The sequence below is a fragment of the Procambarus clarkii genome, chromosome 1, assembly GCF_040958095.1.
Source record: "Procambarus clarkii isolate CNS0578487 chromosome 1, FALCON_Pclarkii_2.0, whole genome shotgun sequence".
Taxonomy (NCBI): domain Eukaryota; kingdom Metazoa; phylum Arthropoda; class Malacostraca; order Decapoda; family Cambaridae; genus Procambarus; species Procambarus clarkii.
In genome coordinates, this window is record NC_091150.1 from 4,708,231 (window position 1) to 4,723,456 (window position 15,226).

Below are 15,226 nucleotides of genomic sequence, written 5' to 3' on the forward strand. Positions count from 1 at the left end.
GGGACGTTTCAAACTGAAGATCTTGAGGGACACAGAGGCTCTTCAATCGATTAATTTGAAGTCGGCTGTGCCCAATATCGCCTACACCGGAGAAACTGTCTTCATCACTGACCTCACTGCTACCACTCCTTATCCTCTCGCCAGGGTCCACCTGGATTGTCCCTTCGTGACCGGAGAAGTCCAAGTCGCCATCAGGGAAAAGCCTTTTCCCATGCCTGGAGTGCAACTTCTCCTGGGCAACGACTTAGCAGAAGACCTGCAACCGACCAACCTGATCGTCATGGACAAACCCCAGGTGTGTACCTCTGTAATGGATAATCTCATCTTTGTGTATGTTCCAGCAAAGGTTCAAGAGAGTGATGAAGTTTCTCCTCCGGTTTTAGTGACCACCCATGCACAAGCTGCACGACCACAGCCAGCTGACTCTACTGCTACCGCTGTCCCTCAAGACACTCAGAAACTACCCCTGAATCTGACCAAGTTGGAGTTCCGTAAGTTACAGAGGGAAGATCTTACCTTGACACCATTATTTTTCCAGGCTGAGACTCAACCTGACAGTATTCCTGGGTTCTTCCTAGAGAACGAGTTGTTCTACCGCAGATATAGACCCAGTAAACTGAAGGAGGAGGACGATTGGGCCAACGTCGAACAACTAGTGATTCCTGCCAGCCTGCGGCCCACGGAGCACTCTCCCACTACGGATTTAACAAGACCTACCATGGAATCCGTCAAGACTACTACTGGCCAGGTATGGTAAATAGCGTCAAACAGTACGTCAAACAGTGTCATACATGTCAGATGGCAGGTAAACCGAACATCTCTATTCCCAGAGCACCACTGACTCCCATACAGGTGCCTGCGGAACCTTTCCACAGACTTATTATAGACTGTGTTGGTCCTTTACCTCGGACCAGTTCAGGTAACGCCTATATCTTAACCATCCTGTGTCCTACCACCAGATTCCCCATAGCAGTTCCAGTAAAGAACATTACGGCTGCTACGGTTGTGAAACACTTATTGAAGATCTTCACCCAGTATGGATTTCCAAGGGAGGTTCAGAGCAACTGTGGCACCAACTTCACCAGTGATCTCTTCAAGAGGACACTGGAAGAGTTCAACATCAAACAGGTATTGTCCAGCCCCTATCATCCTGCTTCACAGGGTTCTCTTGAGCGTAGTCATCAGACTATTAAAGCACTCCTGAAGAAGTTTTGTAATGAAAGCTCTAAGGATTGGGATAAGCAAATTGACCTAATAATGTGTATCTTTAGAAGTCTTCCCAATGAGTCCCTAGGAGTATCTCCTTATGAGATGCTCTACGGACGTAAGTGCTGTACTCCTCTCAAGGCTTTCAACGACTCTACGTGATGCCACCTTCAGTGAGCATCAGAATGTGCCCCAGTTTCTTCAAAACCTACAACACATTCTAGAGAGGGTCCACAGTTTTGCCCAAGATAATCTATTGAAAGCACAGGAGAGGATGAAGACTCATTACGACCAGACCAGCAAAGTAAGGAAATTTAAACCGGGAGACTTCGTACTTGCTTATTTCCCTATCCCAGATTCTCCTTTACAAAACAGGTTTTCAGGACCCTACCGCATCAAGGAGTGCAGAAACAACCACAACTACGTTCTAGAGACTCCAGATAGGCGGCGGAAGACCCAGTTGTGCCACGTCAACCTCCTGAAGCTATATAACGGTACTCCTCCCACTGTCATGATTAACTACTCTTCCTTTAAAGAGCCATACATCCACAGTGAGACCTTCCCTGCTTCTCCTCCCGAAAGCACTGACAAGGAGTCAGCGCTTTCTAATTCGGAAATCCTAACTGATCTTCCCAATTATTTTCAGGACAATCATAGTGCACCTCTCGTCAAGATCTTCAAAGAACATCAAGAGTTGTTCCGAGATGATTCCCAAGAGTGTAATGTTACCCAGCACGACATCCAACTGCTCCCTGACACCCGGCCGATTCGACAACCCTTCTACCGAATCAGCCCTAGCAAGAAGGAAGTCATGCGTGCTGAGAGAGCTGTCAACCGCGTCATCCAGGGCTTGGATAACACCTACGCCTATTTGGATGATATCGTCGTAGCATCCAACACCTGGAGCGAACATCTGCTCCAGCTGCAACGACTGTTCGCCAAGCTCCTGACAGCCGGCCTCACCATCAACCTGGGCAAGTCCACCTTCGCCAAAGGTAAAGTGCGTTATCTGGGTCATGTAATTGGGAGTGGCAGCCTAGCTCCGTTAGACACACACTCAAGCCATCCAGCATTATCCACAGCCTACCACCAGGAAGCAGCTCCTGCGCTTCCTTGGTCTTGCCTCCTACTACCGTAGGTTTGTCAGAAATTTTAGTACAGTAGCCACACCATTAATCATTTTAACCAGTCCCAAGCAACGGTATAATTGGACCATGCAGCAAACCGTTGCTTTTGAACAACTCAAATTCCTCCTCTGTTCTAATCCCATTCTCGCCTCGCCAGATATCACCAAGCCTTTCGTCCTTCATGTCGACGCCAGTGGTACCGGCATCGGTGGTGTCCTGATGCAGCAACGAGGCGAGGAGGTTCTACCTGTCAGCTACTACAGCTACAAGTTGAAACCCCACCAGAGGAACTACAGCACTATTGAAAAGGAGCTACTCTCCATCGTCCTGAATCTCCAGCACTTTGCTCCATACCTACAAGGTGCCAGGTCTACCACCATCTTCTCAGACCACAATCCTCTCCGCTACTTACATCAAGCCCAATTCCATAACCAGCGTCTTCTACGATGGGCTTTATATCTGCAAGATTTCAACCTGGAGATCCGCTATATCAAGGGTTCTGATAACATCATTACCGACGCCCTCTCCAGAGTCTATGAAGTAGAAGCAACTCCAACTATCACTCCACCACATGAAGACGTAACTTCTTCCAGAACCGCAGGCTTCGGGGGAGAGTTGTGACGATAATCTCTTTCAAGAGATTGAGCCTGCTCTTCCCTATATCATTACGTCGTACATACAAGATACTATATAGAAGATACGTCCACCAGTATCGCCAAACGTTTTGCCCAGGAAGCAAATCGTACCCTGCACACCCCAACACCTGGCCACAGCCCACCGTAACCAGCAAACTGCTCATCCTCTGCCTGCCTGTTGCTGATTGGCCGGTGTCTCGTCGCACCTGCACTCCGCCACCACCGCGAGTCGACGTCTGGGCAGCAGCACGCCAGACTCGTCAGAATATATTTGTGCTCCATGAAGTTGACATCTCTCGCTAGTAGACTAAGCCTTGGCTTTCGTGTACTAAGGGAGGTGGCAGCTTGAAGCCAGTATTCCAGCACCCATTACATATTTTATTTTGCTATCACTGTAACTTACTTGTCTTAGAGTAACTTTTCATTGCCAGTATTATTCATGTTATTTTGTTTGTTGACCAGTGTCCTGCATTTTATGAGATAGCCTTTATTCATGTCTTGTTTTCTAGAGTAATTAAAATTTCATTGTTTATATACTTGTGTTTTGTGTGTCTTCCCATTACCTTACCACAGACAAAAGGACAAACTTTTCTCTTTTTTTTTGTGATGTGACGAGGCCCTGCCCCCAGCTTTTGAAACAGCCGAACACCAACGCTTTACCGTCACAATATATATATATATATATATATATATATATATATATATATATATATATATATATATATATATATATATATATATATATATATATATATATATATATGAGAGGTACCATCAGCAAGGGGCAGACCCACCCACCAGGCAGGAAAACAAAAACAAAAGAAAACCCCAGCAAGAGGACAACGTACCCAGGCGAAACAGAGCTGGCCGCTATGTTAAGGTGAAAACTAGCTGCACAGTACCTCGTGCAGCTAGTGACGAATCTACCTCCTGCCAAAAGGCAGAGTCGCAATCATTGCCCAAAAGAGAGGGCAATCACCGAGCAGCAAAAGACCCCACAGAGGTAGCAACAAGTGACTTGTGGAAGATGACCCCCAAGCCTCAAGGGCAGTAGTTACAGGGCACCTAGGGAATGTAACCCTAGGCACATGCAGCCCGAAGTCTTGTTTAATTACTCCTGGCTCGCACACCACCACAGTAAAGGACCAAAGCTCAAGGCACAGTACTGAAAGATTCAGAGCCCAAGTCGCACGACCGCCAGGAATCAAATCAGCCCCAGAACTGACAGTGAGGATAGCTGGCACAGGGGGTCTGGGGCTCCCCTTTTCCCCACCTGGGGAGGGGACTGCACAGACAACGGCGCAGTGATGGTTGTGACGTCGTGCTCATTTGCTCCTTTTTCGTTTGGGGGAGTTCTGTTCAACAGTTCGGCTTTCAGTAGCAATATTTTAACCAGATAAGAGTTTGTTTTGGGGTACCTACCTTTCTGGGTGCCCAACCCAGATGATGGCAGACATAGAATGCTTCCAACCACAAGGAGGGGTACCTATGGGCCATTGCTCTTCTTCTTCTTGCCTCTGAGGGGGGGGGGGGGCCAGGTTCTGGCTCGTGGTTCCAGGTAGGCCTAAGAATCCCATTTGCTTGACTGATGCCAGGGTTTAATACATTCATATCAGCCCAGATAGCTTGGAGGAGGTGAAGGGGGCTCCCTCCAGAAAGTTTCCTATATATAAAGTCTACTCTCAACTTGATGTGTCTCCATGTAAAAGTGTTTATATAGAGGCTATACTAAACTCAGTTTGGTGAGAACAATGTGACCTTCGGCAGCATACCTTCACTGAGGTGTGGACAGTCTTGACATCTGGGAAGAGTTCCTGGCACTTCTGGAGCCAATCTTTTATCTTCATGCTGCACTCATCAGCTGTGTCTTTGGTTATGTCAACCTCCTGTCGGGTGTTGACTGTGTCGAGGCTCCCCAACATGGCCTGCAGCTGAGTCTTCCTGTCCTCTCCTTGTGTTGTCATATCCACCACACTGGTATCCTCCAGTTCCAAGAGCTTCATTGCAGACTTGTTCTGCTCAACAAGAGCATAGAGCCTGTCCTGGAACTGGAGGTGCTGAGACTTCCAGTCCTCCAGCTGCCCCTGGTACTCACCCAGTTGGGAGAGTACCTCTTCACAGCTAGTAATGAGGCTGCTGATGATGCTCTTCTGCTCTTGCACCAGGAAACTTAACTTCTTTTTTGCTGGTACAGGTTTCTCTTGTGTTAGCTGGATATCTTTGAGTTTCCTAACAAATGCCTCCATACCATAGCTAATTGGGAACTGAGTAGCAGCTGTGGCAGCGTGCTGGGCATGGCAGCTGGGGCAGGTGAGCTGACCATTCTCGATAGCATTATCAATACACGGGGAGCAGAATGTGTTGCCGCACGGCAGTGTACGAGGCCGTAGTTGATTGTCATCATAATCGTTAAAACACACTGAACATTCCTCTGGCTTGTTATCCTGTGGAAAAGAATATTTGGTTAAGCTAGATGTATTTACAACAAAAATATTACAGTACTTTATTTACTAATACAAATTACATAATATTTATATACATTCTTTGTATTAGCTATTCTAGAGCAATGTTAATATTACTGACAGATTAACATATCCACAGCATGGCCAATATTTTTTATAAACATATCTCGGAGTATGGGATAATATTTTTGGGTAACATATTGCAGCAGCAGCGCTGCTTGTATGCCGTACCCGAGAGTATAGACTAACAAAACCCGTCCTTACTTTCTTATGAATAATGGAAGGAAACATATGTATCATATGTGATAACTGGGGAAGGATCAAGTATTCTTAGTCTAAGTTGGACAATAAGTGCATTGTGGGTTAAATCTGAGTTTCATTGAACAACTCCGGATTTTTTTACACTTATTAACCCTTTAACTGCGCGGCCTATATATATGACATTCCCCCCCCCCCCCAATGCGCAGGAAATAAATTCTCTTGATTTTTTTTTTTAAGTGTCAAAAACCCTTCCCTCAGTATGGGTATGTCAAAAAAAATTTGAACTTGTACTTACTTTGGCTGCTATGGGGTCCATAAGTTGGCTTGTGACGTCATCATTCCCCGTGCGCCCATGCAGTAAGCTCCCAGGAGCCAGTAGGGCACGCAAGTTGCCACGAATATATTTTTTGTTAATTTTTTGCGCACAGTTCCAAATACATTTTATTTCTTTTTACGTGCTAATCCTATGTATAATGAACACGTACACTATATTATGGCAGTAAAACATCCGTACTTTCCGAGAATACTGTTACGTATAGGACACTCGTGTACACATAAGTTGCACATATTTACCATGTATCATGCTAATTTATGTATATATACAATCTATTTACAGACTATACACTGTCACACACTATATACATTCACCATCAACACACTCAGAACATCGCGAGTGTGAGCAGCCACACCCAGACGGGCCCTTCCTCACTCCAACATCTTACTCGCCAACATTCCTCCTCCCACCATACTGTTATTGTTTTTCTTACACTAGTTACACATGTTATATATACCTATCTATATGTTTTATTTACCAGAACTATGCAAGTAAGCCAGCATTGTGTACAAACAGTACAGTGGCCACCATACATTGCATGAGAAATCACACAGCAGACAGCAGACGACACTACGATTACGACATCACCTCCCTCACCAAAATAGCTCCTCTCAACATACTCCTGATGCTGTTATTACACTATACACACACACTGTATGTACCCATGTACATGTGTGTTCCCCATTGCGAACCACGAAGCTAGTGTGGTGAGCAAAACAAGAGTTACTGCCACACAGTGAGGGTACCTCAATTCTCTCCCTCCCTCCGTCACCAAAATTCCTCTTTCCACAATACTACGCACAACGCTAATTATAACCACAATCCTGGTCATTAATTCCTGTAAATGAATAATTGACCACAAGTTTATTTTGAAAAAGAACCTAAAAAGTCATTTGAAGATTCCTAGATGGACGCAATAATGCTGTGGTGCTAGCGCTGTGAACATCGTGAACAGCATTGAATCACTGATATTTGAACATTGTACCCAGTCATTATCACACTCAGGCTCTTCTATAATACTATCATGGCTAAATAATACAAGTTATATATATATTTTGACATTATTAGGCGATGCTGTGGTCACAGGATGAACAGCAGTGCTGTGCGCTCATGCTGCGAGCACCAGCCTTGGTTGCTCACACACTACTGAGGCTCCCACACCCGGGAATGTGAACCATGATTTTTTTTTAAAGATGGCGTCTATTTACAAGAGCCCTGAGGAAGCTTATGTGAACCCCATGTAGCCGCGGGAGTTTTGAATGGAACGTGAAAAATACAAATACCCGGAGGCGCGTTGCGCACCCGAAGCCTGGGCCTGCAGGCGTGTTGTGCAGTTAAAGGGTTAACTATAGGAACACACGATTACATTACAGGATTGTTGAGATTGAGTGATACTCTTCACCAACATAAACATGATGGATGAATTGACTACTGGTCCAACACAAATCTGGGCTTAAGTCGTTATTTTACTCTACACTTTCTTAGTAATATACACATGTAGCATGGATTTTTACAATATAAGATCTTTACACTTAACCACTTTACTGACAGGGACCAAAGTTGTTGGAATTTAAACCACGTGTTACAGTACTACTTAACCACCGTGCTGCGCCGAGTTTATTGTGAAATTCCCCCGGTGCGCATGAAATAAAGTGTTCCCAAAAATTCTTTTTTCTTCGTAAAATGATAAATTCCCTTCCCTGAACATGTCTATGTAAAAATAAATACCAAATTTCGCTTACTTTGGCTGTGGGGACGTGTACAAGGTGCATCAAGGCCTGGTCCATCGTGCATGAATTGTCCAGATACGGTCACACAGGCCATTCAAGCACCGGGTGTTGCCTCAAATACATTTTCAATTATTTGTTTTATGTATTTCCAATGCAGTTTTATTTGTTTTTTTATCGTACATGATGCATATTTGTGTCCTTTACAATATGTATACAGTAGAACGTTCATGATGTTCCATAGAACTGTGATACAGTAATGTGTCCACAATAAATGTTTATTGTCGCACTATTACTTATTAAAAATTCACTAAAATTACAATATGTTCAGTTTCACACACTATTTACACAGTAACACAGTGTATTACACACTCAGTACTTCGGAAGTGAGTAATAATTGCGACCGGTTAGGGAGCCCGTGGGCCGAGCGGACAGCACGCTGGACTTGTGATCCTGTGGTCCCGGGTTCGATCCTGGGCGCCGGTGAGAAACAATGGGCAGAGTTCCTTTCACCCTATGCCCCTGTTACCTAGCAGTAAAATAGGTACCTGGGTGTTAGTCAGCTGTCACAGGCTGCTTCCTGGGGGTGGAGGCCTGGTCGAGGACCGGGCCGTGGGGACACTAAATCCCCAAAATCATCTCAAGATAACCTCAAGATGGTACATAGCGCAACTTCGCTCTCAGTGCACCAGGTACAGATAAATTTTAGCTTCCTGTTTCTTCATTCTGTGTGCTTGCAAATAATACACTCATGTACACCCTTGGCTTTAGTACTTGTAGGTTGTATGTAGCCAAGCTTGTAAAGCATAAGGTAGTATTGAAAAGATTATAGGAAAAGATCAATTTGTAAGGTAGTCTTGAAAAGATAGCTTTGTATGGTCCCACACAGGAAGAGATTCAGCTTGCCTCAAAGAGTGTCCGTCAGTCAGAAAGAGCTTCAGCTAGCCTCAAAGAGTGTCTGTCAGTCAGGAAGAGATTCAGGTATTCTTGAAAATATGTACAGAATACACCACCATGAAATCCGCTAAGAATGTTCATCTATGCTACTTGTATCAGATGCATCATCACTGAACGCATTAAACGATTCATCTATGTATCATCTAAATATATTGTAGATAGTATAGGATTGGAAGGGGTGACGCTCAGAGCTACAACTGGATATGCTCGCTGTATCGTCCTCATAGGTGCTGTATCACTTGCATCCGACCTTTGTGTTTGGTCCTTATTGCGCCTAGCTTCACCAATATTATGATCTTTATCTTCTTCAAACAATAAGGTTTGAATTTCACCGACAGAGCGTTATCTTTCAACACCATGTTGGACAGGTGTTTAGGGAGCCAGAGGCGTGTGCGCCACCCATGGTTGCTCATTCAGTACTATCCCAGCCAGCAGCCCTAGGGCATTCTGGGATTTTTTCCAAGATGGCTGCCTCTTACTTGAGGTCCTAAGAGTCCATTTCGTACACAACCAACCTCGTACACATTTAGAATTGGTACCGAAAAATCAAAGAGAGTTTTCTCGGTTGGCGCAGTTTCCCGCCAACCGAGAATACTTGGTTGGCGCAGTTAAGTGGTTAAAGTGGGTGAATGAGCCCAAAATAACACAAGACACACAGGGTTCTACAAATACACACTCCTAAAATTCCTATCCCTAAACTAACAAAGAAAAGAGCACTGGTACAGTTAATGCACTTATCGTTACTGCAGAAGACCACCCAAGCATCGCACTGACATCTACTGGACACTGGAGTAGTCGCCGCCTGAGTGGACAACTTGCTGCCGCACTCCACTATGTGTGCACTCGCTTGATTCCAATAATGTTTCACACAAAAGTCATATCCCAAAATTGGTCATTTGTATGTCTTATAGAATTCCAGACTGTTTCCAACATCTAACACTGCTGTTTCAATATATATATTTTCAACCAGTGAATGTCTTAAATAAGTGTTTCCTATACTATTCCATTGCTTTGGGGAGAATATATATAATTATTAATAATAATAATTTTCCTTTCAAAGTCACTGTGCTCCACATGTGCAGAATTGACTATTGTACTGGCAGAAATTATAAATTCAAAAGTTAAACATAATGAGGTAAACACACTTCACACAAGTCCCTGCATTACAGAGCTAATATTTCTGACAGAAAACATCTAGGTGCAATATTAATATTTTTGACAGACTAACATATTCCAAAGCAGAGCTAATATTTCTGACGGATTAACATATCCCTCTCACTGAAAGATATGGTGCATGAATATCTCTTTAGGAAATAAATCCCCAAGATAATGTTAGTATGCATCATCTTGTATCACCACAAAACTATGTTAGAACCAATTATCTTCTAGCTGAAAATCCACAGTTGTCTCTCCTAGCACACACAAAGTATTGTCACCAACCACTGTCAATCTACTGTTGTAAGGTATCAGCCTGACATCTAATCCTAACACACTCCAATAAAGATGGACACAGAAGCATCGGTGTCCACAAAGGCAGTATGTATTGTGCCCTTTAACCCCTTAACTGCACGGTCTCCAAATATGACACCCCCTGTGCGCAGGAAATAAAATCTCTGGAAAAAATTATTTTCTGTTTTTAAAATGTCAAAAACCCTTCCCTGAGTATGGGTATAATAACAGACGGTTGAAATTGCACATACTTTGCCTGCTATGGGATTTGTAAGTTCGTGTGTGATGTCATCATTCCCTGGTTGCCCGTGATGTACACCCCAGGGGCCAGTAGGGCGCCCGGGGCAGGATGTGCGAGTTGCCGTGAATATTCTTTTTTCATTTTCTGTGCACAATTCCAAATACATTTTATATGCTTTTACGTGCCAATCCTATGTATAATGAACACGTACACTATATTATGACAGTAGAACATCCGTACTGTGCGAAGACACTGTGTTATGTGCATGACACTCGTGTACACATATGTTGCACATACAGTACAACCTCGATTCAACGTACTATATGGGACCAACCCCAGTTCGTTGGATTCGTTGCAAGAGGTGACCTTCAGGAGGCGTTTGTGTCAGTGCCTTTTTTTTTGTTGTACACAATAAAAATGCATTATCATATTACATACTGTACCTATATATTACTTCTCTACTAAAAAATACAGTACTGTAATTCATAAATTTACCTTATTATTGGAGTTATGTCCATCTTGAAGTTTTGTGAAGTTGTGAATGCTCTACAGTAAATACGTGCTGTAGTGCATTATGCCGTTAGCACTGTGTTGATTAAAAGTAGTTCTGCTGTATGTTGAGTACTACAATACAGTTTATGAAAACTATTGTACACTAAAATTACTGCAACATTAATTTTAACACTGTGTACACACTTAAATTTAACACATGTTCTAACTGTTCACGCCGCACACGATGTTCTTAGATGTTTGCATCAGCTTTGCTGGTGCTTGCTGCTGCTGTGGGTTCAGCTGCTTCTGAGCTGGTGCTGGCTGCTGTTGTACCAGTGCTGGATACAACTGTGCTCGTGCTGGGTACGGCTGTTTTCGTGCTGGGTACGGATGTTCTTGTGCTGGGTTCGGCTGTTCTCGTGCTGGGTACGGCTGTTCTCATGCTGGGTTCAGCTGTTCTTGTGCTTGGTACGGCTGTTCTCGTACTTGGTACGGCTGTTCTCTTGCTAGGTACGGCTGTTCTCGTGCTGGGTACGGTTGTTCTCGTGTTGGGTAAGGCTGTTCTCGTGCTGGGTTCGGCTGTTCTCGTGCTGGGTTCGGCTGTTCTCGTGCTTAGTACTGCTGTTCCCGTGCTTGGTACGCCTGTTCTCGTGCATGGTACGGCTGTTCTCTTGCTGGGTACAGCTGTTCTCGTGCTGGGTACGGCTGTTCTCGTGCTTGGTACGGCTGTTCTCGTACTTGGTACGGCTGTTCTCTTGCTAGGTACGGCTGTTCTCGTGCTGGGTACAGCTGTTCTCGTGTTGGGTAAGGCTGTTCTCGTGCTGGGTTCGGCTGTTCTCGTGCTTGGTACTGCTGTTCTCGTGCTTGGTACGCCTGTTCTCGTGCTTGGTACAGCTGTTCTCTTGCTGGGTACAGCTGTTCTCTTGGTGGGTACGGCTGTTCTCGTGCTTGGTACAGCTGTTCTTGTGTTGGGTACGGCTGTTCTAATGCTTGGTACAGCTGTTCTTGTGTTAGGTACGGCTGTTCTCGTGTTGGGTACGGCTGTGCTCGTGCTGGTTGATTTTCTGCTACTAGTTCTTGCAAAATATTGCTTCGTTTTTGGCATTAATAAGGCACTATTAGTAAGCCCCTGAGACATTTTGTTTTATAACCAAAGAGCTGTGGTAAAAAACCAGCGTTGAATGTAATGAAACGCCATTTTCTGGGTGAGACTCGGAGGCTCCCCGGAGCTTTACCGGCTGATATGCTAATGTCAGACTTTGGCATCAGTCATGTGTATGGAGTTCTAGGGCCTACCGGGGACCACGAGCCAGAACCTGGCCCCCTCAGAGAGGCAAGGGGAGCAATGGCCTATAGAAACCCCTGTGTGGTTGGAAGCATTCTATGTCTGCCATCGACCGGGTCAAGCATCCAGAAAGGTCAGCATTCCAAAACAAACCCCTATTCTGGTGAAAATTGCTACCTAAGCCGAACTAGTGGATAGAACTCTTCAACAGAAAACAAGGAAACTAGTATGACGTCATACGTCACCGCGCCGCTGTCTGCGCAGCTCCCCCCTCCCCGGGAGGGGGAAGGGGGAGCCCAGACCTCCCACGCCGGCTATCCACCCATCAGTTCTGAGGCTGGATGTCAAAACACGCGAAAAACGCCGACCGGAGGGAGGGAGGGTTGCCGGGGAGCCTCCGGGTCTCACCCAGAAAATGGCGTTTCATTACATTCAACGCTGGTTTTCTGGGGGGAGCCCCGTCGGCTCCCCGGAGCTAACTACCCACAGAGGAAGGTCTAAAGGGACAAAACCGGGAGGCGGACACCACGCACCCCCCAAGGAGGCGAGACAACCGGCAGCAAACGCCAACCCAAGGCGCCACAGCCCCGAAAATCCCGGGAACAACACTAGAACCACGAGCAGCAAGGCCCCTGCACGAACACCAAAAATCCATGCCCGAAAGACTGCAAGGCCACGTCGCCCAGACTGCAGCGAGAGCAGCGAAGCCACGAACGCCACAGGCATGAGGGAAGAACACAGGCAGCTGAGCCGCAAGAACACGGCTGACCACCCGGGACACTATCACCCGCGAACCGGGAAGAACAGAACCGGATCAACGCAAAACGCGCTCCGGACCCAAACGCCATGGCAAGCAAACAACAGCGGAGGGCCGCCACTGAACACAAAAACGACACACCCCCGGCCCGACCAACAAAGCACCAATAAACCCTGGACCCCTCCAGAATGCAGCAGCCCCACCCCGCGCCAGAAAGATGGAGACTGCTGCCATCAAACAACCAAAACGCTAAAACCGAAGGAGCAAGAAAACTCAGCGACCCGACCCCCAGAGGCAAAGGGCCAAAGGAAAGAGCCGACGAAAAAACACACCGGAACCGAAGGGGCACTACCAACCGAGGAGAAGACAGAGCACGCTGACCAGAGACCAGGATGGTGCAAGCGGCGCACGAACAGGCCGGAGGTGAAACGACGCACAAGACAGCTGACTAACGGTGCAGAAGCAACACCAAGACCGAAAGCAAGCTGAAGCGGCTCCGCCTGCGCCGCACGAAAAGAGGCGACAGTATGTGGCAAGACGACGGCCCCCAACCCCCACTAGAAAACCAAGCCGTGAGTAAACCAAGCGAACAAGAGTAACCACGTAAGAAGGGACAGGAAAAGGAAGGACCGCCAAAATACCCCATACTGCCGCCAAGAGAAGCACGCAGGTGGGACACCTACCACGAAGCCACCCGACCACCAACCGGAGGCGAGACCACGAGGCAGAACATAAGCAGCCCCGACAAGGCCCCCCCCGAGCCCAGGAAAAGGCGGAGCCGCGAGAAGATCTCGGGCGCGACCACCGAAACCCAGGCGGCACAAGGAGATGGAACGTCTGCCGAACAGAAAAAACTCCCCAAAGCATGCAAGCCCGCCAGGAGTTCAGAAACGACGGGTCCGACGCGAGACATCGCAAGACCCCCCCCCCCCAAAAAAAAAAAAAACCAACCGGCAGGGCAAGCTAGGAAAACCAAAGAAGGCGGAAGGGTCGCCGCCAGAACAGGACCCGAACCAAGGGGCACGAACAACTGCAATAGACCGAGACAAAGAAGCACATCACAGGACACAGGCTGACCAACGCCTAAGAACACACGCAGAACATCCCTGCTGCAGAGGAGGCAGGAAGAAAGAGCAGAAGCACAAAAAAAAAAAAAAAACAGGAGAACAACCAGGGGTGGACAATCAGGCAGGGACAAAAACCCCACGCAATCCCCAGGCACAAAACGGCAGCAAAGTGCCACTCCACAACCGGACACAGGAACAAGGACACGCCACCGTGAAACACGGTACCAATGCACACGTGCAGCAGCCGCAACAGGCACCACTGCAACATGCAACATGTAAATAGCAACTCCCCTCTGCAAAGGCAGAGAACGGAGCAGGCCGACCCCAGACAGGGCCAACGGAGACACGACAAAACCCTGCAGGCCCAGAAACCTGCACCAGGCGACCGACGGCGGAGAAACCCTGCTCGATACCTGCTGGATGAGGTACTGGGAGCTCTTTTACACCTGAAGCCCGGCCCAAGGTCAGGCCAGACCGGCCAGAGGATGGCCCACCAGGCAGCTGCGAGGAGCAGTCCACCGGCCCACATAACCCCACAACCAGGACGGGCCGGAACTGCCATACGAAAACAGGCCAGTGCGCCCTGGAAGTCCACGGACGAACCAGCAAGAAGGCTTATGCTCGCAAGTAGGTCGTGTAACAAGCACAGACCACTGATGGTAATACAGTGTTCCCCAAAAGTGCCAACAGCACCACTGTACTCCACTGGTACTATCCCGCAAGTTCTACCAGATAGGCGGGACCCAAGAGCCAGAGCTCAAATCCTGCAAGCACAGCCAGGGGCCTTACCAGGTGAGTACAGAACCAACCCTACAACCCCCACACCTCACAACATTAAAAAGGGAGGGTCCCCTGAATGACTCCAGCATGGGTTGGACATGCACATGAGGGGGACAGGAAGGGGTGATAAAGGGACAGTCACTGGTGTGCGAACGGTCTCAGTCGTACAAAATATACCTAAATAAAGACAGGTATATAAACACCGCCGCATCCAGCGCCCGGCCAAAAGATGCCAGACCGCAGAAACTCACCTGGCGAATGGTGGCACGAACTTGACACGACTCAACCGTGCCCAGAAGAACTTGGGAGCACCGCCAGGTGAAGACGCCAGAGCCGGACCCGCAGGAGAACGGAGAGGCGGAGGCGGTCCACACCCATGACACAGGGAAAACCGCGGTGTCCTCCCCACAACTGGGAACCAGGACACCCCCGGCGCGAAGGGGCAC

At 47.1% G+C, this 15,226-nt stretch overlaps 1 protein-coding gene across 2 annotated transcripts in view; it reads right to left on the reverse strand.

Annotated features, from left to right (window-relative positions):
- Positions 1 to 15,226, reverse strand: part of LOC138349612 (tripartite motif-containing protein 59-like) — a 318,336-nt gene that overhangs the window by 108,706 nt on the left and 194,404 nt on the right. For both annotated transcript variants that reach the window (XM_069321202.1, XM_069325897.1), the window contains exon 3: positions 4,741 to 5,412. In XM_069321202.1, coding sequence (XP_069177303.1) covers positions 4,741 to 5,412 — 672 coding nt within the window. The remainder of the gene's footprint in view (positions 1 to 4,740; positions 5,413 to 15,226) is intronic.